Here is a 27,403-nt window from a genome sequence, read left to right as displayed (position 1 = left end):
TGGCATGCTGCAAATGAGAACATGAAGTCAGAATCATTTTTTTAAAAATGAAAATTAGAATACATTTTAGCTGATACATAGCTCTTTAATAAAACCAAAAAGAGGTCATGAAAACTCTCAACACTACCAGTATATTTGCAATCATGCCAGGTAGTCAGAACTGTCAGAGAAAGAAATTGTTGAGCAAGAAGCTGCAAAACTGGGACTCCAAGGTAGATGGCTATAAATATACAACAAAAATCCTTTAAAAATCTCAAAAAGACATTGTACCTTAAGACTGAAAGAACTCGTTTACTCATCATATAAGAAACACAAATTCATGAGAAAGTTTATCAGTCACTGACCACTAGTAGTATGAAGGCAAAAGAAGAGATTGATTTTTCTTCTGCAATATCCCACTGGACTGCATGGGAATCTCTGTCCCACTTCTCACTCACAAGATATTATCAACACTTGAAGAAATACCAGCAGAGCTATCTCAGGAATAGATATTATACTTCACACCTTTATAATACCACAATAATACATAAATTCTACGATTCTGCATACACAAGTATGATTTCCAAAAAACCATAAATCCTTTGGGGTTTATTTTTTTTACATGGCTTTTTCCATCTGACTGGCCTCTTACAAGACTTCACAAAGTATGTTGGGCACTGCTGTCAGTATATCCTCGTGCTTTAAAATACTGATCTCTGCTGTACAGTCACAAGCTTCCAAATTTCATTTTATTGCAACATGTATAATACGTTGCAATAAAATACATCTCCTATAAAAAAGCTAGGATAAGAAAAAAGATATGAAAAATTACCTTCTTTGACTATATTGTCAGTGAAGAGGCTTGTTAAAATTGTAGCAGGAAGAGTCCCATTGGCTAACAGGATGCCAGAAAGCATTGCCAGTTTTGTCTGCTCCGTCTCAGTAAAGGCTTTAAGAAACAACAGGAGCTGTAGACCAGACAAGGAAGAAAAAGCATATATATGAGGCACAGGTAGACAACAGGCAGAAATTAATATTAACAATTTAATTTCTTATTTCTTGAGAAGTCTCAATATAGATGATAGCAATCACATCAAAATCTATCCAGAAGCATGATAGTGTCATTTCACTGATCCCTTGTAATTTCACTTTCTGTAAGAACACAAGACAGTACCTGAAAGGAGCATACAAAAAAGATGTAGACTATTTACAAGAGCAATACTGATAGGAAAAGGGGGAATAGCTTCAAAATGAAAGAAAGCTCATTTAGATTAGATATTACAAAAAAAAAAATCTTTACTGTGAGGGTGGCAAGGCTTTGGGATAGGTTGCCAGAGAAGTTGCAGATGCCCCATTCCTGGCAGTGTTCAAGGCCAGTTTGGATGGAGCTCTGAGTAACCTGGTCTAGTAAAATGTTTCCCTGCCCGTGGCAGGGGGTTTGGAGCTAGATGGTCTTCAAGGTCCCTTCCAAACCAAGCCATTCTGTGATTCTGTGACTGTGTGTGGAATATGGCCTTAGTCAGGTATAAAACACCTGTCTTCTCCAAATATATGTATATATGTGTAAAGACAAAAGTACTTGCCACAGGCTTGAGACACACAGAAATTACAAGAACACAGAGAGAAGCCTGCCCTATTCACATCTTCAGACTTCCAGCTAAGCCACAGAGATGCAGGTTTTTTTTTTTCCTAGCTTTCAAAAATTGTTGCTCATGCAAACAAGGATGGGAAAATATCCTGGTTTTCTTTCAGGGAAGGGAACACAGCACAATTACAACAGATTCAGACACTATTGATAAAGTTGACAAAGGATAGACAGGAACACAGGCTGATTTAGATGTTGCCATTCCCAGCACTAATTACAAGAGAAAACAAATAGCATGAGAAAAAATTTACAGATCTCATAATCTTGGAAGATCTGAACTACATAAACACCTTTTAATTCTAAAAATAGCAATTAAGTCTATTGTTAAAATCTTAATTTCATATGTTAAAATTAAAATTATGCTCTTTTTGCTTTACATCGGAAAAAAACATCATGCAAAATCAGATTTTTTCAATGGCATTACTGTTGACAATAATGTTCTCCTAATGTTTTTTTAGTGATCACAATATGGGTGATGGGAAAATGCAATGCAAATGCATTCAATGCAAAAAGATGCTGATTCCACCAGAAGCTAGCTTACAAATTTACAATCACCACAGAAGAAGGGAAAAAATGGAAGTACTGCAGACACTATTTTCCAGAATTAAAGAGAATTCTCATTTTCTTCATCATAAGGAAGAAGAAATGGCACCCCTCTGAAAAGGTGTCATGACCACCAGCTCTCAGGACACCCTTTTTTCTTTTCTAAATGAGCAACAAATGCAATTACAGCAAACCAGCCTGTTTTGATTGAAAATTCCCACCAGGTTTCCACATTAAGGTTATTTCTTAATTACCAGATTCTACCCATACAAAGGGACAGAATATTACACATGTCCCTGTCCTTGTTTGTTACCATGGACAGTGAGATCTTTTCTGAGATATCTAAGCAGCTTATCAACAACTATAAAGCTTTCTGAATGCCATGATGTTTTAAAAATCCAGGTAACTAATTAAGTTATTACATCTCATGCAGTGTTTTATGAATAGTTCTGCTCTGCATCTGTGAACAGAACTAAAAAAACCTCATTCATATGGTAGTACTTACATAATAACAGCAGCTTTAAATTACAGCTTACATAGGCCTGAATGACTCAGCCACAGACAAATCACTCAGAACCTTTTTTCAGTGGGCTTCTGCCTTACACTTTTAGCTTAAAAGAACAATTATGAAACTACCGAATCTTAAGGTGTAATTTTATTTCAGCAAACTGTGACTCAACCACAAAATGTAAGAAAATTTGGGATGCAGAAGAATGGAGTTATTATTTCTAAATATATGAATGAGAAACAAATGGTGTGCTGTATTTCCAAATGCAGCAACTAACTGGTGTGTATAATGGCGTAGGCAAAGGAACTCCAGGGCCACATTTAATGGAAAGCAGAACATTTTTACAGAATTTCAGTATAATCCTAGTGTAAACTGGAAGCCTATGGATTTAAAGGTTTCTTTATACAAACTTTATCAATAACACTGCACTAAAATGAGATCTGAACAAGAAAAAAAAAATCAGAATTAGACCTCTTTACTTGAAGTACTAAGACTGTTAACAAAGGAAACGGCTTCAGATTTCTGTGTACTCCACTAAAATCTTTTTTTCTTTTGCTTCTATATAAAAAATAGATCAGGATTTTGATTAGAAAGTGGTCACACTGACCACTTTAACACAACAGACCAGGTTTATACATACTTCTGAGCTCTAACTTCCATCCTTTTATCAGTAACATATAGATCATGAACAGTTACACCTATTAATGTCAAATTTGAGCCAGGAAAGCCAGAACCCAGAGGCAAAGCCAAAGTTACAGCTGCAGTCCAAGACAGAGATACATTCTATGAGACGGACACACAAAAATTTATGAACTCTAATTTTGAGAAATCTGTATTTGTTTGAATGTTTTGGAAGGTCTGAAAACACGTCTGTGGAGTTTGCAGTCTCATCTTCTTCCCCTTCCTCTGAAACACGTTCCTTGCAAGCCTCTTAGTGGTTTAATGTGGTTTCTGGTGTTTCTGAACTGCATCCCATTTCAGCATGTTTTAAACAGAACCCTCATCTTCTACACATCCCTTGCTACTTAAAGTACTGTTGGGCTACTAGCCTAACTTTTGTTTTACTATTATTTTTCAAAAGTAGCTCAAACCTAGACTTGTCCTTTTCTGCTGTTTAAGGATACTATTCTATGCTTCCCAACAATTGTAAAACATAATTTAAGGGGCGACTGGGTGATAGGAAAACCCAAAACCTTTGATAAACCCATTCTAAAAACATGAAACAGAACCTAAATTTCAGTTCAAAGTTGTTACTTCAGATTTTTATTGCTGATTAATTTAAGCATTCTTCTTTTACCATCACAATTACAAACCTCAGTCGGGAAATCACAAAACATCCAAGACATTAAAGAATAGTTCCTAACCACACACAGAACATTCTCTGAGCTAATGCTTCCCTGCTGTTAGCCAAGCACAGACATTGCTGCCTTCGTTAGATACAAACTGATTCCAGGCATAAAAAGGGCAGCTCTGGCTCATAATTTTGTATTTATGGTATCTGTAAGAACTCCCAACCACATAAGCAGAAATTCAGAATACCTAATAAGCACAAGCACAGATCTAACGTGATGTTCTATGTTGTTTTTGTCATAAAAGAAAAAGTTTTATAAGCACAATTTCTGGGCATAGAAAATACACACAAGTAAACACACGCATGCAACATTAAAAAGCACACAAGAAAAACAAGTGCTTTTGATCACCTTTTGTGATCTGGAAATCTCAAATGGTGAAAACTAAGGAACTCAACCCACACAGGGAGTGTGGTGTCTTTCTATGTCTTCATTATCTGAACTGGTCTGCTGCTGACAGTTTGTCAAATCTGCAGACAGCACTGAATTGTCATCAATGGAGAAGGGAGCTAAAATAGCAACAGATATCTGCTGACTGAGTCCTGCCTTTCATTTAGCTGACTTAAAGCATTTCTGCTTACTCCCTATTCAATCTCAGAATGTTATTCTCCTCTTACTTCCTAATTCCTAGCTTAATTTATGGTTCTTTCATTAGGAAAATAGGAACAAAAATAGCGGACGTCACAACATCTCCCAGCACTACAGATATCCTCTCATGACTCAGCAATATTTACCACTGTTAAGACAAAAATAAATTTATCTGTAGTTTATCCCAATTTTGATATTAAAAAGTTTATATAGAAAACTACTAAACATGCAAACATACTAAATAGACAGATAATAACTACATTCTTCATCCTTGGAAATTCATATGTAGAGAAAGACGAACACAAGTTTGGAACTTGGAATTTTACTGAAATTATTGCAAAATGTCATGGCCCTATGCCAGTACATTGGGCCATGCTCACATGAGCTCAAGCTGCACACATTAAAACACAGCAAGTGAAACATCTTTGTCTTCTGTTGAAATTGCTTGCACAAAATAATTTAGATGCAAAACTTTAGATATTTGGTTTGCTTATGCAAACCAGCAATTTTGAGGAGAGGGAGTTAAGAAATGAAACAACTGAAAGCTAAAAGCAGGCAAAAAGGGAAAAGATGTTAGAAAATAATGTCCTAATGACAAAGCTGTGATCAAGAAAACAAAGCAAATACTTGTGCAAATACCACTATCTAAGATAATCTCTCCTGAAAGAACAATCCCACTGCTACCATCTGCTTCTTTAATATGAAACTTCTGGTATTGCCTTGGTTTTTTTGGCATACCTTTTTCTATGAGAAGGGCTAATTTTCCCCCAAATGCTCTATCTGCCTAATGAATCTGACAGAAACATCACTTTCATTGCTGGGACAATGACACACAAAAAAAGCCATCAATGAGTCACTGTCTTACACATCTAACCACTGACTAACTGCAGCAGTCTCAGTTGTAGCAGAAACACCTTCTGGAAATACAAACGTATCTATCTTCTGGACCTCCATGGGCAGCTACTCCTGTACAAATTACAGCATGCAGGGATTAAAGGATTAAGTGGTTAAAAACCCTGCAGCCTCGTAAATGAGAAAACAGCCACTTTGTGGGTTCACACAAGCAGGGGGAGGGAGAAGGCAAGCAAAAGGCACCTACAAGTAGTCCTCAAGGTGTTTAAGGGCAGCGGAGGTGCAATACACAGGCACAAACACCCTCACAACCACCTTCCTAGTTTCTAGGTCTCTAAAAAGTGGATTAACAGAGGAAGATAATACACCCCGCATCCCCAGGAGCCACACCAAGATTCACACCAGCACCATGGGAGGTGACGGATGGGCAGATGGAAAGATTTCCCCATGGGCGAGGACCACTGCAAACCTCATCTCATGATTTGTCATACAAGATGCAGTCTGACACTGAAAACTATCCAAAAAGCATGTACATAAGTGAAGTTTGCAGTCTGCAAGATGAACAAGCCTGCTCTGCCCCCACACTGGAAAGGCTAGGATATTTCCAATGAGTAGCTTGGCTCTAGCCACACTGCATCTCAAATGACTGCTTTCTCTCAAGCTAGCGTGTGGCTAAATTTCACATCAGAGGCACTTTTTCCTTAACTAAGAGTTAAATTATTATTTATTAACCATAGTCTCATCTTGTCACTAAGAGTGCAAAGTGAATTTTTGGAAGTTAAAGAGGATGCAAAGCCAAGCAAGTTGCAGAAATGAGCAGAGGTGGCTTGAATTGACATGGCATTTGCTTAATATGCTGAGCACTCTCAAACTTGAATGCTGTGAGTCAGCGCTTCTCATGTTAGTGATTACAGTAATTAACAGCAGGAACATTAGATTTGTGTGGAGATAGAGGTAAATTTAGGCCTTTAGAATGATGTACTGAGTAATCAGCATCAGTTGATAGGCATGCTGGCCACAAGTGTAAAAATAATTTCCTGTATGAGCAAGAATGTATAAATCAGAGCCAAATTAATTCAGGCACAAGAAGTGCTGGTGAAGTATCAAGCTCCAAATGTGTCCTTATCTGACCCTTGCAGCAACCTTTCTAATATTTAAATAATATGGAAACACGTTTTTATGTAACAAACATGATACTTTAGTATCATGGGACAGGTTTTGCCACTACCAGCATGCCTATTAAGTTACAGGACAGTACAGTGTTTATTACTTACTCAGGCAATTAGAAAAAAATATTTACATCTATCAGTACTAACTCTAAATAGACAAAATAAATCTGTACATTGTTTTTTTTTTCAAACATTTTTACCCTGGCTTCTCCTGTCTCCTTAAAATTCAGTATCACAAAACAAAATGGTATCCACAAATAGCCACTACAGTCTAACAGGCAAATCCTGAGCACTCTGCCACTGGTGAGCACTTTCTCTTACACATATCTATGGCCTCAAATACAAAAAACTTGCAGTTAGGATTCATTCCACTGTTCAAGAGTGGTTTAATATTCAAACATCAAGAGACAGTCTGCATAGCAGATCTGCATTTTTTGGGGGGAAAAAAAACCAGAGAGATGTTCTATTTGCAATACAGTAATACCACTTCTCATTAAGAGGAATATCCCAAAGTGTATCAAACTTCTTCACAAAAAAGTCTGGAATAAGAAAGTGAGTTTGGTCAGAGCAATGAAAGGAATCATTAATTCAGAAATACTCTACAGCAAGTGCTTCCTGCAGTATTCCCACAGAGTTGAATTTGCAGAGTAAAGCTGCCTCCTGTAGATTCCATCCTCTTTTCCAGTAGAGCTAAATAAAACCTAACAGTACCACATTTGTACATATATAATTATGTTAGAAATACAGTAAAAAATATTAGGATTCCAGTAAAGACTACAATCAACATTACCTTTTTGATTTCATCTTCAAATGCTTTCTCCAGGTATTTATATCTCCTGATAAGTTTATTGAAGACCTAAAGATAAACACAGATTAACTTAAAAAGTGCAACAATTACAGCCATCTTTCTTTATTAAAAAAAAAATAGCAAAGAGAAATAAGCAGCTTGCAGTTTGGTATTTCTCTAGTGTTGTCTGCCACAGGGAAAGCATGAAACACCCTTCTCTCAATTTTGTGATTCTTAATTCATTGAGCAATGCTTCAATCAGAGAACTTACTGTAGCTTGAATCTTCCCATTATTTCTCAAAATTTTTTTCCTTCTCTACTTTTCACCCTATCCATAGATAAACACAGAGGAGAGGAGGAAGAGGAGGGTAACTGCAGCCTTGCCACAGTAATGCAGCACTGGGGAAGCTCTCAGCTGTAGGCTGGTGGACTGAGGCAGTCAGGATGCCAGGCATCGTCAATAGATGCAGTATCTTGGCAAATCAAGTAACATAAGTGTTTACAACAATACACACTACTGTCAGAGAAAGAGGAAGAACATTGGCCAAAGTTTCTACAACAATTATGTTATTGGAACCACTCGTTCTCCAGTTTTGAGATTATGAAACCAGAAGCAGCACAGGTGCAGAGTTCATTCAGGGTGAAGAAGGAAGAGATAAGAAATTAAATAAACAAATCATCGCTTGCACTGCTGTACAAAGGCACAAAGCAAATGACTCACTGGCACAGGTAAAAAGGTTTATGTGGGGAACAAATGACATTATTGCCACACTGGATGGGCGAGGAAGGAAAATGAGGTTTAGAAAGCTTCAATTCACTTTCCAGAATACAAAATACATCCAAACATCCTAACTGGTAGTATTTTGGCTCAGAAAAAGTGGAAAATCAGGCGTGGCACTGAATCCTAATAAAATAAGATAGAAGATGAAAACATAAGATTCTTGTTAATTTCTTCAAACAAAATTCTGCATATTTTTAAGTCTGTGTGAATGACAGAAGCATGACTTCATATGCAAATAATCTGCTAAAATATCAATACTAACTTCAGTCTTTTGACTTGAAGACTTTACACTTTTAATTGTTTCCATAACTAAAAACCAGCCACACTACTGGTTCATTTGGCAGACAGAGAAAGAAATTATCTTCTAGGTATCTTCTGGATAAAAAGAGATTTAAATACTATTTTAGACTAATTCCACATTTTCATAATACAGTAAGAGCTCTATTTTTCATTATGCATGAAAAAATGGCAAATTCAATAAAAGGACACATCTCTTCAGGCATTAATTACAAAATGTTGATTTATTTTGGTTGCTTTAGGTTTGAAGTGCAGAGAATCCATTGAAAATTCCACTCCTTCAAATGCTGAAGTGAAGCTTCCCTTTCCATTTTTCAATGTGCAATCTTTTACTTTAAATTTCTCCTTGGAGGACTGGTATTGTCAATTTTTGTTCAAAAAATTATTAAAATACTAAAATTCAAGAGGACAGAACCAATGCCTTCACTGACAACAGAGGTTTTCCCAAACCAGAATATCCCGTTTATAAGAGATGATAAAGCTGATGCATAAGACATATTGACTCCCTTTCCAAAAAAAAGTATATTTCACTGATTTAGGTTACTAAAGTTATTTTTTAAAGGAGCTTTCTGCTATTAAGCAAACTTTTTTTTTTTTTGTCAATGCAGATTTTGATCCCAGCACTCTTTAAATCAACTATGCACCCTTCCAGGAACTTATCACCCTAGACACCTTAGCAGGGACAGCAGCATTTATACTTTCAGTCACTGTATCCAGCATTCCGATAATACCTAGCAATTTAAAAGGATAAATATATACATAATTAACAACAGAGTTTTGACATATGGGCATTGCAAGGGTATTGCATTTTTATGCAATCCTGCTGTTATCCAGAACTTTCCACAGAATTCTTACTGTATTTTCTCATATAATTACTACCTTCCATTAAGGAGTTATGCAGAGTTAGCTTCTTTTCAAGAATGTTTTAGGGTTCACTGTTTTTTTTTATTGATTTCACATAGGCCTATTTATGCAAGTCTTATTCCTGCAGGAAGAAATTATACATCACATATGTAGGAGAAATAAAAGCTCTTGGAATACACGCCTAACTCCTAACTAGTTATGCAACTAAAGGTTGGAGGTGTGAGCTTTATATTTTTTGTCATTCGTGTACTTTATAGAATTGTTGAGCTTGGAAAATACCTTTAAGACCACGGAGTTCAACTGTTAACCCAGCACTAAACCATGGCCCTAGGCTACCATGTCTACAGATCTCTCAAATATCTCCAAGACTGGTGACTCCACCATTTCACTAGGCAGTCTACTACAATGTTTGACAACTCTTTCAGTGAGTAAATTTTTCCTAATATCCATCCAAACCTCACCTGGCACAACTTGAGGCCATCTCCTCTCATCCTGTCATTTGTTACGTGGGAGAAGAACCTGACCCCCACCTGGCTACAGCCTCCTTTCAGGCAGTTGTAGATAGCAGTAAAGTCCTGAGCCTCCTTTCCTCCAGGCTAAGCAGCCCCAGCTCCCTCAGCTGCTCCTCAGAGGGCTTGTGCTCCAGATCTTCTCCAGCTTCACTGCCCTTTTCTGGATTCTCTCCAGCACCTCAATGTCTTTCTTGTAGTGAAAGCCCCAAAACTGAACACAGGATTTGAGGTGTGGCCTCAGCAGTGTGAGTACAGGGAGATGCACACTGCCCTGGTCCTGCCAGCCACCCCACTGCTTATAAAAGCTGAGTTTTTGATATACTTAATGTGTTTTTCAAAATACACTCATGTAAATATTACAGTCTGCACACAGAAAAGGTCAACAAAATTAATAAGGGTGGTGTCTAGAAACAGACTTAACCAATGGTAGACTGCAATAAGACTGACTTTTGTAAAGAATGCATTGCCAGCTGTGATCAGATTATTTTAGACATCCTATTTTCTTACGTAAAATGTATATGTTAGGGCAGATTAATGATTAACTGGATTTTCAATTGGTCTGTAGCTAGCCTAGTGCAGCCTAGACAGTCTGCAGATGTTCCACTATAATCCCTTTTGACACATAAATGGAAAACAGTAATCAGCTATGCCTTTACAGACCTGAGCATAATTTCGGATGGCATCATGATCTTCATCTGCAAAAAATACACAGTGGTTGGTCATCTTGGTCTTGTCATTGTCATCTATGCGTGTACCTCCAGGAGCTATAAGAAAGGAGAAAAAAAAAAAAGGCAAGGAATTATTTATTACTTTAAAGAATGTAAGATTTAATAAGCCTAGTAAGTCTTACATTAATACCACTGAGGCAAAAGGCCACAGTAACAGTTAGCAGGGGAGAGGGAGAAACAGATATAGACCAAACTTCGCTAAGAAGTGGTGGCACCTGACAGAAGGGACACCTGGCTGATATGCTGTACCACAGATCACACAGTCCTCACAAGACTGAGTGATTCAGTTCACCCTAAGGAATCTCAGCTGAGAGCACTGAGAGTGATCAAGTTAGTATGGGTTGGAGCACAGCCCTGACACATTATTTTAACTCTTACGTTAAACACCATAATAACGTAAATCCTTCCCAAAGAGAAAGTATTAGTAGTGTGTTAGTAATCTGAGTACTTGGAACATCCTGCTAAGCCCCTCTAATGCTTACCAGGCTAATGTAAACATTCAAAACACTGGCTCATTTTGTTGAGAGTTTTTTTTCCTAGGTATTTCCACTAGCTGTTGTTTCCCACATTACCTCAAGTCTTACAAAAACATATTTTCTTCTTACATACCAAAGAGCAGGAAGCAGAAGCCAAAGCAATGTGACCAGTAAAAGCAGATAACTTACTCAAAATAAAGAGGAAAGTGAAAAGTATGTTTTTGCCAGAAGGCACCACTGATACCTGGTAGAAATGTTCCATGAATATCCACAAAGCAAGCCTCATTATCCTTCACTTCCCTGAGCTACTTTTTGTCGCAACATCTACAAAGCAAGATGTGCAGCAGCTCTTAACCCAGAGTGCACCTTTCCATGCTAATAAATCCTTCTGTTTCCCCTAGTTTGAATCTCTCTTATTCTCTTTGCTGTTGCAGTTATATGTGGGTTTAGCTCAGACTGAAGGCTTCTCAGAGCATTATCCAGAAAGTACCAAGGTGTTACTGCACAACAAACAACAAACAGAGCTATGATATGAGATGCAAGCAGTGAAATTGTAATACAGGTTATAATTTCCACTGTAGAGGAAGATAGCATCTTAAAAGAAACAAGCAAGTCTTATCATCAAAATTCTCTGTCAGATATTCTGCAGGTTACCTAACATGCTGCCAGCTACCAAAATATCAAAGAGTGTGTCAGCATAGCGGCGATAATCAAGTCGTGAGCCTGCTGCATCCAGAAACTTGGCTATGGCCTCCAGGTCATTCCCAGCTTCATTGAGGCCTTGGACAATCGTATCCCTGAAGACTGTGGGTTCAAATTTCTCCTTTTCATCTGAAACAGAGAGAAAGAAGAAGGAGGAGAGAGAGTTTCAGTTTTTAAATCTGTTAAAATCCTGTATCAGTCAACAATTGAAAGGACCATGGCATCTAATATACTCTTCTCATTCTGGTGAAAACACCAAAAGTTTGTTTAGCTTGTATAATTTCTGGAAATTCTGCAGTGTTAACTCTTGCTTCCCCTCCTCCTCTTCATCTCCTAACACCAAAACAAACACAAACATATGGGGGAAAAAATAAATAAATAAATAGAGGAAAAGCATCTATTGAAACTCTTTTCAAACTTCATACACTTCACGTGCTGAGGACATTATCCCATGTGTGTAGCACTGTGCATTGCTGAATCGGAGACAAGAATAAAGGCAATGCCAAGCTATGAGTACATAATCTCCCTTTTCATCTCTTGCTATTTTTCTTTTAATAACTACGGTCACATAACTAAAATGTTTAAAAAAAGATGAGTCTTCAGGCAAAAAAGGAGATTGAGTTAATAAAACTAGTTTTTGAATAAATATTTAAGGCAACACAACATAACCAAGAATTTCTTTTATATTCACAGACCTAAGCAGCACCAGGAACACAGCACCCACATTGTATTTTCCACAGCTGTCCCTTGCTGAATTCAACTGAGGTCAGCCTGACCCCTAGACAGTGTCCCTGTGTCAAGGTCATTAGTGACAGCAGAAACAACTGAAACCTCCAGAAAATGCTTGTATAGATTTACCCACACATCTTCTGCCTTTTTGCACATGCAGTTACCAGCTTACCATGGCCACTTGAAGTTTCTTAAGAAAACCTGCCCTGGCATTATATAAGGGCACAAATGAAATGCCTGTTACTGTTAAAACAACTCTGAACTTCAGAAACAAAATTGCAAGCTGCTCTGTACACTTAAACCCAAGGTTGCTATCACCTGCTGACACAAACACTGATACAAGCTCTTGAAAAACTGGAAAATATTATACCCAGAGATTTTTATTTATTAAGATAAATTAGGATAAATTTCTGTCTGAACATGTGCTAATACAGTCTGAAACATGCCAGCTGCAACTCTTGCAGGCTTTTTGTGACAAGAGGTTCTGGCCTTTGTGCATCCTCTGGCTGCAGGCTTCTGTTCCCTGCTACTCATAATGCAGCTTTTCATCCCAGGCCTTAAACAAGAGACCTTGCTTTTTAACAGCCTCTCTCCCCTAATCTCTTCCCTCCTGCCACAGTACTTCCATGGCAATTAAATAACTATTTTACAGACAATTCCTATTTTTGATAGCTTTTCTATTTCTCAAACAGAAAAGCTGTCTCTCCTCTGCTGTATGTACCCAGGGTGGGCTTATTCTAGCACCTTCAGTACATCATTTGCACATACTTCTCCAATTCCAGTGCATCCCCTTCTCCCATAGCAATTGTACCTGGAAGGTATAAAGCAAGTCCCTCCCACTGAGTGTCCCAGGCCACTGGAAAGCACAGAGGACTTGTCCTTCCAAGGAGCCTGGCTGCACACTGCCAGCTGCAGTTCAAGGTCTGTCTCTGAAGCACTATGCTCTGGAAAACTGAAGCATTCCCTATTTTCCAAAAAATCCCCTGCTATGCCTAGCTTGCTGTGACTTATTGAGTCTACCACCCATCTCCATTTGGACTGCTTCCCCATGCCCCAAATCCAACCTCCTCAGACCAAAACTAAGACAACTCCATGGATACCCATATATATGCTCATGCATATATACACAAACATAGGGCCAGCCTAGATTCTCCACTATCACGCTCTTACCACCCAATACACTACTCAGTATGTCCCTTCTCTGGACTGCAAATGATTTCTTCCCAGGTTTTACTTCACATCACACTTTGGAGATATTCAGGCTCTCAGCCATGTTACCTGAACTTTGGCTGTGATGAAAACCTGGAGTCTGTGTTTTGAGGAACCACCTCTCCTATCTGCAGGGCACGGCCGTCCGGGACAAACCAGAGGGTTGAGAGGGGAATTGAAGCACGTGCCTTTGCTCCAGGGAAATGCCCACAGAGCAACATACTGCTGGAATCCCATCTGAGCCACCAGACCTGTTACCAAACACTCACTTGCAGCTCTCCTCCAACTTGAAGTACAAAAAACAATCCAAAACAAAGAACAAACCAGCCACCCAACCCACAAACAAACCAGTCTTTTACTGAAATAAGTACTTCAGGATGTGTACTTCAGGCAGTTTTACTTGTGCACAAGAAACACAGTTCCACCCATAAACAAGCATCTGAGTATAATTATTCTCTTTCGGATTGCCAAATAATTATGTATTATTTGAAGAGTAAAAAAAAAGAAAAAAAAATGATATATCAACCAGCAAGAGCACAGACTTCTCTCTTAAGGGTTAAAAAACCCATTTTACTTTTTCAAATATATCTAACCTAAAAACTTAAGATGTTCCCATCTAAACTGGAAGATATTATATGCTTGGTATCAGGGGTACACAGTGCTCAGTACAAACACAAAAGCATAATTAATATTTCTTAGCTATTTTAAATAGATTCTTCCACTGCCCCAGAATTCCTCCTCTCATCTGTAGTACCCTACTATTTTCTTGTCTATCACAACCAAAAAATTTACACAGGAACAGGAGGTGAATTTATTGCATGAAAATCAATTTATAATTTTATTGAAATTTTCCTACCAAACAAATGCACTGAAGAGGAATATGCTGATGTAGTACAAGAGGGTGAGTAAGAAGCCATCACCAACAAGGGGTGACAGTCTGTTGAGCTGTCAAGTGCAAAATTACTAAACTAGCAGAGCTCTAATCATGGGCTAGCAGAGGCAGGTGTAGCTTGCAGATGTGATGCACACAATATCCACTGCAGCAGTGCTATATACACAGCTTTTCATTTTCAGCATGTTCCCAGGCCCTTATTTCCTATCTTTTGCTTCCAAGAAAATCACAAAGTACATTCATAACCCTGTCTTTAATTCATTTTATCACTTCAACAGAAGGCCCACAACTGTAATTCTGTGGAAGAAAGAAGATAACATGAAGTAAAGAGGAGGGGCCGAACAAGGTAATATAAAGGTGTTAATACTGACTTTTTATTAGGTAATTTTCTTACCTCCACAAACACAGCTCCATAAACACAAATACTACCCAGACACCAACTACTGACCCTTAATGAAAAAGGAATATTTAACAGGTACAGAGATTATACTAAGAACTAACCAAACTAATTTATTTGCCTAGATTGACAGGAACTGCGAAATACCTCCTTTCTTTTAAAGGCTCTTCCTTTAACAGCATCATTTTTCTTCCTTCAAATCTTTTTAAAGTTATTTGAATATCTGCCACTATATACGCTGCATGCAACACTTATTTCTTTCATTTGGTTAATCAATATAACTAGAAAGAGTGAGATGTGCAAGTTCCTGCTTCATGGTTCTTCCAAAGATATTTTATACACTAAGTATACTTTCAAACTTTAAACTGAAAAACACTGTATTATTCTTTTTTGCCCTCCTTGAAAGTTCAGAAGTTGTTCCCAACCTGAGATTAGTTGCAGCTAGCTGACTAGTGATAAGAGCTCATATATGCAATTAATTTTACTAGATGCCTGACTGCAGTGTCATACCTTGCTGAGAAGGCAGTGCTCCGGGGATCTGCAGAAGGTAAAAAGGAGTATCATGGGACAAATGGGTAAAAACAAGCAGCTCACTGTCCCCAGCACATGCATGTTTCAGACCCCCTACCTGCCTGCCTGTTACACACCACAGTACAGTCTCCAAAAACTGAAATGTCATGGTCAAAACCACAGCTACTGCACTCTGTCCTACCTGGGTGACAGGTCGTGACTCCCTGATGTATTGAAACTCAACATAAAAAAACCCTAATGGTATAGTTTAGTCTTAAGTCAAAGACCTAACAACCTGTGACACTGCCATGATACAAAAGTATATGGAAACCTAAGGGAATAAACATACTTGGAAGCCATTTCTCTTCCTCAAACACTGCCTCTAGAAAGAAGCAAGTATCTACAATTTTCTAAGAAGGATATTAAAATATTAAGGCAACCAGGATGACATGACTTTTGAAGAGATTTTATGCCTTGAGTACAAGTGTTTTCACGTTAAAATTTCTATATTAAAGCAAATTTATATCCACAATCCCATTTAAATAACCTCTCTCAAAAGAAAAACCCCAACCAATCTTTCAGACCACCCCCCATGTCTTTTCATTTTTCCATGTAGTCAGTGGGTTACCTAGGGCTACTTCCAATCGCTGTAAGCAGAAATCCAATGGATTGGCACAGAACTGCAAATCAAATATCTTTACTTATTCTAATTATTGCTTGCATTAAATAGGAGTCAAAGACCAAATCTGTATTATGAAACATGATGCCAAACTCAGTGGAAAACATAAGGTGAAACTCTCAATGAGAGAGATTGATTATTTTCTAAGAGAAGTTTATCAAATAATACATTTACCACAACTGACTGACCTAGACCAAAAAAATACATGGGATCAATCCAGCAGTGTGCATGTCTGAGTGCCTTTACTGGCTGATCTGACAGATGGATTTCTTTAGGGATTGTTAATTCCACTCCTCTGGCTACACCTATATGATTGTGAGTGAATGCAAAGTATAGCTCCCACTGCATAATGCTCTTGACCATGCTGATAGAAAGTTAACCCCACTATTACTGGACCACCATGATATTACAAACAATACTGGTTTCTTTTTTAATTAGTTATCCTTACAAATGTTGTATGTGCACCATAGGAAACACAGTTTGCATTTAAGAGACTGTACTAGTGAAACAAATTGAAGAAGTGCTGGGTGCAAGGGAGGAAAGACAAGAGAAAGCTGGCACTGCTTTTTAACATGACTGAAACCAAAATATTTTGCAATTCCTACCTAAACTTCATGATCATCTGAGATATCTAGACACTCGTCATTCAGCTCTTCAGACTTATGACAGAATTTGCAATTTTCTGAGAAAGGTTACCAACTCTTTGATTCTCTCATCCATACTAAGAAAATGCTCATATTTACATTTTCTGTCGCAAGACATTCAGATAAGGTGTTAGCTTTTGATCAGAAACAGGAAAGTCAAGATGGAAAAAATCTGCTTCATGACAGATAGGAACCCCACTGGGTCTGGTGTAATAATCTACTATTAGATCACCAAAAAATATGATCCTTCTTTTCATGAACCAGACTTTTGGTTTTGTTGTTTTTAGTGGAGGAGCAGGAAGGGGATAAATTAATTAATTACATATATTTTGTCTCTCTGCTGCAAACTGTTGAGCATTCATCCCAGCCACCTAAACTGCAACAAATGAATTCTGAGTATAGTATGACTGAGCATGTTAGGATAACACCTGCTGTGCCAGAATACCTGGATGGTCAGTACAATCAGTACACTCAGCTTTCTTTAAAAACTGATGCTCTACTGTACTTAATGAAAGCTTTCTTTAAAAACTGTACTTAATGAAATAAAGTGTTGGTCATATATACAGAAAATCAGTATCACAATGAGTAAATTTGGACTCACACAATTGCTTTATTTTAACAACTAAAAAAAAAGACTACACTTACACAGGAGAAATAAATATTTGTGAAAAAGGAAGTTTCTGACCTCCTTCTTACCTGAAAGCAGGGCCAGTGAGATGATCTGACCATCTCATGGAAAAGAAAGGTGAGAAAACTCCTTTTTAGATATGAAAGGTTCACTTAGAGACATGGCATTGGTTTGAGTCAAAGAAGTAAAATGAAAATCAAACTAAAAAAGCCCAGGTAATTTCTTTACACAACCTTTAAATAAAAGCTCATATTTTGCTTTCTTAGTTGAAAAGGACACTTTAAGAAACAACCAAACATCTGGTAAGCTTTCTTTATCATATGTAAATTCACTGTAGATTCACTTAACATCTAATCTTTAACTGAAGCCTCTGCAGGACTTCATAGCTAATAAACTCAAATTTTAAATAAAGTTCTAGGGTATATAGCGAAAATAACAGAATTGATAGAGCTTAGTTCAAAGTAACATCTTCAACCTTAAGATGGCTGAAAAGAAGGGGAGAAAAATCCTTAAGATGAACTTTCAATTATTCCACCTCCTCTGTTTCTAGTCAGTTTAACAAAGAAAATAAAGCAAAAAATGCAATGCAACCTACCCCTCTTCCTAGTTTTGAACCGCTGGCCTGTTAGCACCGGCTTCTGATTCTTATTCATAAAATTTCTGGAGAAAGAAAAAAAGGGAAAAAATATTTATACTTGAGCATTAACAACAACAGTTTAAAGGCAAAATAAAGACTCCTGTGGCAAAATCCCAACATATGAAAGGTAAAGAAAGTTCTTAACACATACTCCAAGTGTAACTGACACTATCTTTAAGATGAAGAGCACTACAATCCAAGGATAACTTCAATGAGATGTGTTTCTCTTAAAACCTGGCTGTTGGCACCTCTGTAAAAAACTGAAGATTCAAAACTGAACAGGAAGGTGATGAAGTCACTGCTCTTACTCCTGGGGCAGGGGTACAGCACCACTGCCCAGGCAGCTCATGGGGATGCTGGGAACACAAAAGCCACGAAGGCAGAGGACTGGGAACCATCCTGGGGAGGCTCAGCATGGCACAGGTCTCACCCTCTGGCACAGTCACCAGGCAGACTGATGGCCAGGGTTACACACTGTCCAGTTCAAGACAAGATTTTGTGGTCTAACCAAAAAGACAGTGCTTTAACCATCAAATTCTAATCAAACATTTCTTACAAGCATCACTGCATCTTAGCAACTTTTAGTTCTGAAAAGCATGTGGGTGTTGTAAAAATAACAGAAGATAAACAAATCCCTCACCCCATCAGCTTTGAGCATAAATACAGAGCTAAGGACCTACATGGCACATCATACAACAGTAAAAAACACTGGGCTTGTATTACTTCAGACCTTTACAGCATTATCTCAACAATGTCAAAAAAACTGGGAAGTGATAATATATTAATGTCATTTTACCTAAAGAAAACAAAACTATTTTTAAGCTTTGGATGTAATAGTTTTCATCGCACAAAACACAGTTTATACAAGAGCAGCTAAACCAAGAGCTGAATGCAAACTGCAGCAATTAAAAGGAAGCTTTGCAGCACACAGGAGTCACCGCAGGTCACCATGCTGCCCTGCCCACAGCAGATGCCAGCCCTGAGACTTAGAGCAGACCTACTTCTCACCCTCCAGGCCATCAGGTCACTGTTACATATGAGTTGCTTGTCCAAAATTAAGCCTTCTCATGCAAGACTTTGTGCGTGTTCTAATAACTTCAGTTTTACAGAAATCTATATGATTTGTATTTCTTCATTGTGGACTCTGCAGGTCTAGTTTAGAAGTACACAGATTTCCCAACACGCTTCCCACCACAAATGAAAAGAAACTCAAGCTCCATGGTTGAGAAAGAAGCCATCAATCATGTTACTATCCAAGCAGTGCTTTCTCTACCCCTGAGAGTTCATTTAACAATGCTCCATCTATACAATATATTCTCATTCAACAGACTTCTAGTGGCAGCATCCCTAGCCGGCCACTTTTTCAGCATTTCAAAAGTTTTACTTGATGAACCACTTCCTTCCAGTACAGGGTTTAACACTTGTCCACAGTCAAAAATCGTGCATCCAGGCACATGAACTGGAAATAGCCTGTAAAGTTCAGAGTCAAGACTGGGTTTGCTTCCTGTAAGTCACAAAAACACAAATACACAACAAGCAATTCATCTGACATTCACACTCATCACTGAGATTTAAAGCTGCAGTTGTAATAGACCAAGGAGCATTTCCAAACAACTGCAACATTAAACAGCCTTCTGGAAAAACGTTCTGCTCATCTGCAAAGAGAGTTAAACATGGCAAACCAGGATCTTTGCAAGTGCTGTAGGATCCAAGAGTGCCTTCACAGCAGAGCTCAAAAGGCTCTCTCCCCTGATGAGACAGCTCAGTGTTAGAGGAACAGGAGATTGTTTGGAAATTAATTAAGACAGATAATCTAGCAGTCTACAGAGATAAGCAACAGCCCAGCCTCCAGCCAGTGACTGGCTCGATTTGACATACTTACCTGCTTTGTCTTTCTGACCTTCAGTTATTTGTAAAGAGAGTGATCTATAACATTCACCTAAGTATTTCTGACTTGCAATGAAAGTCTCAAGCGAGCCACAGCAGGTAAGAACTGTAAGAATTCGCTTTTCCACAGCTCTTCCTGAGCACAAACATGCTGTCAAGCTGGGGTTGACAGTGCCCACTTCCTTAAGGAACAAACAAAAGCCTTCAACCCAGCATATGGATAACAGTTTCCCAGTTTCTATGAAAGACAGAAATACATATGCTAAATTTCTAACACCAGACTTCTTTCCTTGGATGCAGTGCATTTTTAAGCTGCATAAAAACTTGCATGCACTTGAAGCTTGACTACAGATTTTAACTGTTGCCTGTGAACATAATATGTGTCCTTTAATACAGCTGGGGAAAAGATTTTTTTTAAAAGAGCACTTAAAGAAGGACTCACAACTTGTGGCAGATTTAATGACTAGAAATTCAGTGCAACAGAAGAGACTCTTTAATTACCAGGAACACAGGATATGCCTTCTTCTATATTTAGCTTTAAATGTACTGTGCTTTAATCTGCTCAACTGAGGGTCTGGGTTTATAAGGCACTGCCTCAAGCACTGGCCCAGGATCCTTCATTAAGAAACAGCATGTTGAGACTGGGCAAAACCAACCCAGTGATCTATACAACAATCCAAAATGGCATCAGCTCCTGAAAATGAGATTTTAAAGTGCTGTTGCTACCACAGCAGATACCTGAATAATAGTTTTAACATTTACAAAAGTGAATACAATGCAAAAACTTTTTTTTTTAATCAAGAAGAAACCAACAACCGCACAAAAATGGTGGCTGAAAGGCTGTAAATTCAGGGTGGCAGCATATAAGCTTGCACAGCACATTTGCATCAGAGAGTGCAGCTGCTTCCTACGTGTCAGACAGCTGTAAAACCTTGAAATCACATAAGACCTTGAACTATTACATATACTCTCCATTTTGAAAGTTACAGCACCTGGGTGACTCAAATCCAATTTTGAAATGGCAGCTAGAGAAGGCATAATGGTTTCAGTGGAGCAAGGATCTTAAGGACAGATATGGGTAGGAAGGGAATAGCCTCCAAAAGAAAACCCAAACCACCAGTGAAACTTCTATCTTGCAGCCCAACATCCTCCAGGATTCATATGAACTGTCAGCAGGAAAGCAAGCAAGAGATGCAGAAATGACAGCTCTCTCCTTTCACAGACTCTATTCTTCACCAGAAGATGGGAAAGGCCCAGCAATAGAAGCTTTACTCTCAATTTACTGCTCAGTACTCAAGCAGATGTCAGAGAAGTACAGAACCTGGCACTATTCTTCACAATGGGCTCATTTTCCATACAAACCACAAAATGTCTAAGTCTGCTAATTACTAACTTGCAGCTACAAAATTCATCAGAAAAATTAAAAAATGCATGACTTTATAAAGTTACCAAATTCCACTCCCACTCTTGTTAACAGGCTTGTATAAAACAGATTCATACTTTAAAAATTCATAAATTGGTGAGTTGGCACATTCTCCTGAGACTGCCTGAAGTCCAGGAGCTAAGCTTTCTCTACAGTTGCTCCTCATTTTCATGCTAAAGACCCTAAACAGATAAAATAAAACTGAGGAACACCTAAAGTTGTAGATATCCAGATATATATTATACAGCAGTTACTCTGATCAAACAATCCTTCTCACACAATTAATAAAAAATAGTAGGTTTTAAAATAGGTTTTAATCAATAAATCCAGCATTAATTAATAAAATTAATTTATAAAACCTGCAACAGATGAAGTAAAAGTTTCTTCACTGCTTCAGCAAGTATGAACTCGCTTAATAAGTTAGAAAAATGTAGCCTTTTATCCACACCACAGGGAAATTCTTATGATGATTAATTCCTGAATTATTAAAAGCCTTGGTAAGGCTGAAGTTTCTCCCATTTGTTCTTGGAAACATTTTGCTGAAATTGAAAAAAAATACTGAAAACCTTTATTCAAAGCAGCACTATTTTTCTAAGCATCATTTTACACTTCTTTTGACCAAAATATCAGAATCATTGGAGATTCTTCAAACATTAACATGCTCAGATGAATCTGGGAACAGTTGCTTCACAGCAGCGAAACTTCACTGCCCTAGTTAGAGAGAAGGGAATCAGTGCCAGACAACACAAGAAAAAGAACGACGTTTTAATAAAAACTACCAAGCTTTTATGACTCTGTGTGTGCAAGGCACAAAACACAGCCCATAGGGCAGGCAGTGACCCTCTGGGCAGCCCACTGGATTTTGGGGGGGGGGGTCAAGCAGCACTGCTAACAGGATGCTGCTGCTGTGGGGACTGGCGCGGATGGCATTTGACTGACAGGGCGATGGAGAGAACTGCCAGAACACCACCAACACAGCACCACCAGCTTTCACAGGAACAGATGCTTGGCAGGAATTATTTCCATCTCCTTCCCTTGCTGAGATATCATGTAAGACGGGGGCACTCATCACAAAGGCAAATAAAATAGAAGCATAGATGGGTAGAGTTGCTATGAAGGAAGCATCCCAACTCACACATATCAAGGGCAATCTTTTCTTTACCCCCAAAGAATATCCAGAACATTAAAAGGCTTCCCTGGATCTTTTTTATCTAGCAATGTTATTGGATGTTTTCATTCTTTCACAGTTACATTTCCAGGCTGGGGGGAAAAAGGATTTTCCACCCCTTCCAGCAGCAAGCCAAGAAGTTACATTAAAGGCAAATTACTGAACTTGAGCAGCATAGAGGAAGAGCTGCCCTTGTACTTTTGCCAGAGAGGAAACATGTCAGCATGCAGCCAGCAGCTGTCTCTGCTCTCTGAAAAGCAGCAGACAGCTAGATTATGAGCTAACAAAATCTGTAGGTGGAAAATTTATAAATTATAACCAGTAGAGAAGAACACAGCAATATAAGGGGACAAGAAGACAGAGCAGATGCAATGCAGACACAGACCCTCAACAAATCCTCATCAGGCTTCCCACTTGTCACTGGAACACTGTGCCCTTTGTTCCTAAAACCCAGGGATTTTTTTAAAGAAGTGACTAATAAGCTGGAGGTGTGTAAATTCAACCATGGCACAAATCACCAGGAAGTGCAGCACTGGCAACCAGGTTTATCTTGCAAACTTGCCACAGAGGCACCAGCACAGCTGCCATGTTTATGAAACCTTTAACCCAAAGGTGCTGGTTATTAGTAACAATAAAGCCAGAGCCAGGTTCTTGCCACATTAAAATACCTTTCCTGATTTTATAGCCTCAACGGCAACGTGCAGGGACAAAACAGTAAAATAAGAATCTGCAGGGTAAATACAATCAACATGGGGTTTTACTGTTTACATGAAACACAAATATTGCTGAACCACACTCCTTGTATGTCCCTAAAGAGCCTCCTAGAAGCTCTCAAGGCACTTAAATGTTTTTAAAAATGTTTATTTTTTAATCACAGAACAGTACTGGTCCACAGTAAAAAGTGTATTTACTTCAATAAAAGTATTTGTCCCTTATTAGCATGCCTAGTGGGAGAGAGAAAACAAAGAGATGAAACAAAAGGAATTGATTTAATTCTACAGCAAGTAGAAACAAATACCTGAAGAGAATGAAACCTACCACATGTTAAACAATAAATAAAAACCTGTGCTCATGCAAGATTCTCTAGGAACAAACTGGGCATTCAGCTTGTGAAGAGTTATCCTGGAGAAGGAGGGGGAAGGGAAGACCTTACTGTTCTTTGCAGCCACATTAAAGGAGGCCAGAGACAGGTGGGGCTGGTCTCTTCCAAGTAACCAGCAGCAAGACAAGAGGAAATGGCCTCATGTTACATCAGGAGAGGTTTAAATTGGGTATTCAGAAAATCTTCTTCACTGAAAGTATTGTGAAACATTGCAATAGGCTGCCCAGGGAAGTACTAGAGTTACTGTCACTGGAAGTATTTAAAAAATATGTAGATGAACTCAGCAGACATGCAGATGTCACTTAAGGACATGATAAACCAAGAAAAAAAATGAGAAGACAGACTCACTAAAGTCTGCACCATAAATCACATCAACTAACAGCTAAACCGGAATGCAGAGGAAGATGTTTCCAGAAAAAAAGTCAGAAAAAACCCAGTTCCCACTGCCAGCAATGAATGTACAATCACACACTGCACTAGAGATCCACCTCACTGCACTTACTTCAGGACAGCAGGTATTTCATAGGTCATTACCCAGGAATTTGTTCAGAAGTGGCTCAGATGAGTAACACTACTGAAGCATTTTCAGTGCACTTCACAGTGTCAAGAGAACTGTAAACTGCGCACTGAGACAATGGACTTTTCTGTCATGTCACCAGGAACCACATAAAAAAATGTGTGTGACACAGCACAGTCAATGAGAGAAAATTAAAAAAGAAGAGTAAAAAATTCCTAATAATTGACAGGTAGAAATACAAGTTAAGTAAATTAAATCACACACTCAGGTTGACACACAAAAAATACTGTCTTTCAGTAACAAGATTTATTCCAGCAACTAAAGAGAAGGAATTAGATGTAATTCTTTAAGAATAAGGTATTAGCAGGAGCTTTTCTCACTGTTGAGAGCTCTCTTAGGTGCTGTACTCTTAACTGGAACAGGCTGCAATAATGGAGATGGTGTGTTGTTACAGATCAATTCATATCCAATTAACTTTCATCTTAAGGTAAAATGCCAACTCCAAGCTTGCATACCTTGCCAACAGGAAAACCTCTTAGAAAAAGAAGGGGATAAAAAGCATCAGGCAGAGATCAGGGCCAGGTGAACTGAGAAAACAAGTGGAAGGAAGACAGAATTCTTCCAAAGCTAACAAAGTTTCTTCCTCACTCAAGACACCACTTTCAATGGACCATGTAAATGCTAAAACAAGGAGCGTTCTCAAATTTGGAGACACTGAATGTCCTGATCATCCTGAAAAATACAACTGTCTTAGCAATTGCCATAGAAATTATTTTGTTATGGGAAAAATGGTGTAGCTTAAATTCTGCAAAAACACAACTGTAAAGGTACTGCAGCAATTTAGCTCAATCCTTTATTAATGTTTGGGGGAGAACTGCAGTAACCACTGTTCACAGTACATTTGCATGAAATTATTAAATGAATTACTTTACAGGCTTCCTTTGAACCAGGTCTCTGATAAACCAGGTCTCTAAATTAGACTGGCTTCATTCCCAGCAACAAAGCTTGTTAAGACACAATACAACACAGTAGCAGTTCAGTCATGAAGGCAGGAAGAACACCTTTCTCATGTAGAGTACCACTCTGTTCTGTTCAAGTCCATCCTGCTTCTGTTTTCTTTAATGTATCAGCCTACTGGAAGTTTTTACAATGTTGACCCTACTCACAATTTCAGAATCAACAATAAAATCAGAAGATGCACCTCTTCCATTCTTCTTGCTACCACAACGCTCTTGAGAAGCAGCAGAAGCACTGGACATCACTAGTGCCTCCAGGACACAGCACTGCAGCACTTGAAAAATAACTGATAAACTAAGGGGCTAATGTTAAAAATAAAAAAAAAAAAATACAATCTGTGTATTCTGCAGAAAGCAATGCCCCCCAGATGCTAGCAGTTCATTATTTCATGAACTAAATACAGTAATGGGAGGAGGGATGTATTAATAGCTAGCACCTCCTACACACCTGCAATTGGTGAACGCCTTGATTTTAACACAACTGCTTTAAGCATTAAAGCAAGTTTCAAGTCAGAACTCCCTGATTATTTCTTCAAAGCATGTGCAAGGAGTTCACCAAGATAATGCCATGTTTTTGGTTTATTTTTTTACCTGAGGGAAAGTGAATCAGCTTCCAGGTATCTGAATTTTGATCTTTCTGGCACAAAGGGCCAGCAGTGAAAACATACAACACTTTGCACTGCATCTAGTTTCAAACATACCAACTAACACTGATTACGCTGTTTGCAGTATTCTCTTGGACAAAAAAAGGAGTCTGTAACTGACTTGTGTCATTCTGCAAGTAATCCCGTATTCCCTGCAGGTGGTTCTTCCTCAGAGCAGGTGAACATTTTGACAGAACACACTAGTCCTGGGTAAATAAATTCCCAGAGTGGGTAATCAAAGCAGTCAATGCTTGGACTGCTTCAACCTGCAGTTATTTTCTAGGCAACGGTAGGTACAACTCCTCTCAGATCTAGCTAAAATAATCCCATGGCAATAGATAGTGATTCACATCCAAGTTAGGTGCTGGGGTAAAAAAACAAATAAAGGCCATCCATGAGGTGCCTACACAATCAACTGTTATGCCAGGTGAGTCAGAAAAATAGCTATTACAGACTGAGCAGACACTTGTTATCCTACCCACTACCTGGCAGCTCCCATACCAGCACTCTCAGCCTCACTCCAGAACATTTCTTCACCTCTATGTGGAAACCTGAAAGCTCTTAGATTAAATCCTGGAAGAAGAGTCTATTAGGGGCTATTAAACACATCAATGATACAACCTTCTGAGCTTGACAAGACATGAAAGAAAAATGCAGAACTCCTTTCTATCTATATTGTTGCTGGGGTTTTTTTGTTGGTTTGGGTTTTTTTGTTGTTGTTGGGTTTTTTTTGTTCTCTTTGTTATTCTTCTCTCACCTACCAACACTACAGGCTACTTCCAGAGATGAGACTATAGACCCAAGGCAAATTTCTCCCAGTAAGCCAAGCTTTGGTATGAGAAGGCTGTCTCTTAAATCCACAAACACACAAGACAAGCATTACTCAACCATGACAGCATACTCCACGGGAGACTATTATGACAACAGCTCTGAGAGCTGGGTGGGGGACACCTGAGTAAGGTCAGGTTAGGAGGAAAAGTAAACAAAAATCCCAAGAGGACTATCCTGGCTCAGCTTGTTCTATTACTAATTTTGCAGGACAACTTTAGTTGCTTTTTGTAAGATGAGATACTGCAGATACCCCTGTGAGGGTCCCTTGGTATTCTCTTTGAGATAAGAAAAACCACTTAATTAGGATGACTAATGCTAGAAAAATGTTAGAACCTCGTTATATTTTTAGAAGATGGTTGGTTAGAACTGATTCTTTATAATTGGTTGTTTCACACAAAGAATCTTAATGTAGTTGGACAGTGTTTCAATTCTGTACCTTATTGGTTTACTTCTGATACCCCCAAACCCTATACAAGTACACATAGCAACCCATGTATTCGGATAGCTGCTGGATCCCCTTCATGGAAATAAAAAAGCCTGTGAAAAAAAAAGTCTGAGCTGCTCTCCCAGTCTCCTTCTGTCAGCTGAAGAAGGTCCTTGTGAGCAAAGATGAAATCACATAAGAACTGAGTAACTACATAGGCACTGCTTACAGACCTTGTAGCTTAAACCTGCCCAAGAAGAACAGGGGGAAAATGTTACAGGAAAAC

At 38.5% G+C, this 27,403-nt stretch overlaps 1 protein-coding gene across 3 annotated transcripts in view; it reads right to left on the bottom strand.

Annotated features, from left to right (window-relative positions):
* Positions 1–18,289, bottom strand: part of BZW2 (basic leucine zipper and W2 domains 2) — a 36,956-nt gene extending 18,667 nt beyond the window's left edge. For all 3 annotated transcript variants that reach the window (XM_062495427.1, XM_062495435.1, XM_062495442.1), the window contains exons 1-5: positions 18,064–18,289; positions 11,733–11,909; positions 10,535–10,638; positions 7,424–7,489; positions 812–947 (exon numbers count right to left, since the gene is read on the bottom strand). In XM_062495427.1, the coding sequence (XP_062351411.1) occupies positions 812–947; positions 7,424–7,489; positions 10,535–10,638; positions 11,733–11,909; positions 18,064–18,121 (541 nt within the window). In that variant the 5' untranslated portion in view covers positions 18,122–18,289. The remainder of the gene's footprint in view (positions 1–811; positions 948–7,423; positions 7,490–10,534; positions 10,639–11,732; positions 11,910–18,063) is intronic.
* Positions 18,290–27,403: the final 9,114 nt, after the last annotated feature.

The sequence above is a fragment of the Cinclus cinclus genome, chromosome 1, assembly GCF_963662255.1.
Source record: "Cinclus cinclus chromosome 1, bCinCin1.1, whole genome shotgun sequence".
NCBI lineage: Eukaryota > Metazoa > Chordata > Aves > Passeriformes > Cinclidae > Cinclus > Cinclus cinclus.
This window is presented reverse-complemented; position numbering and strand designations above follow the sequence as displayed.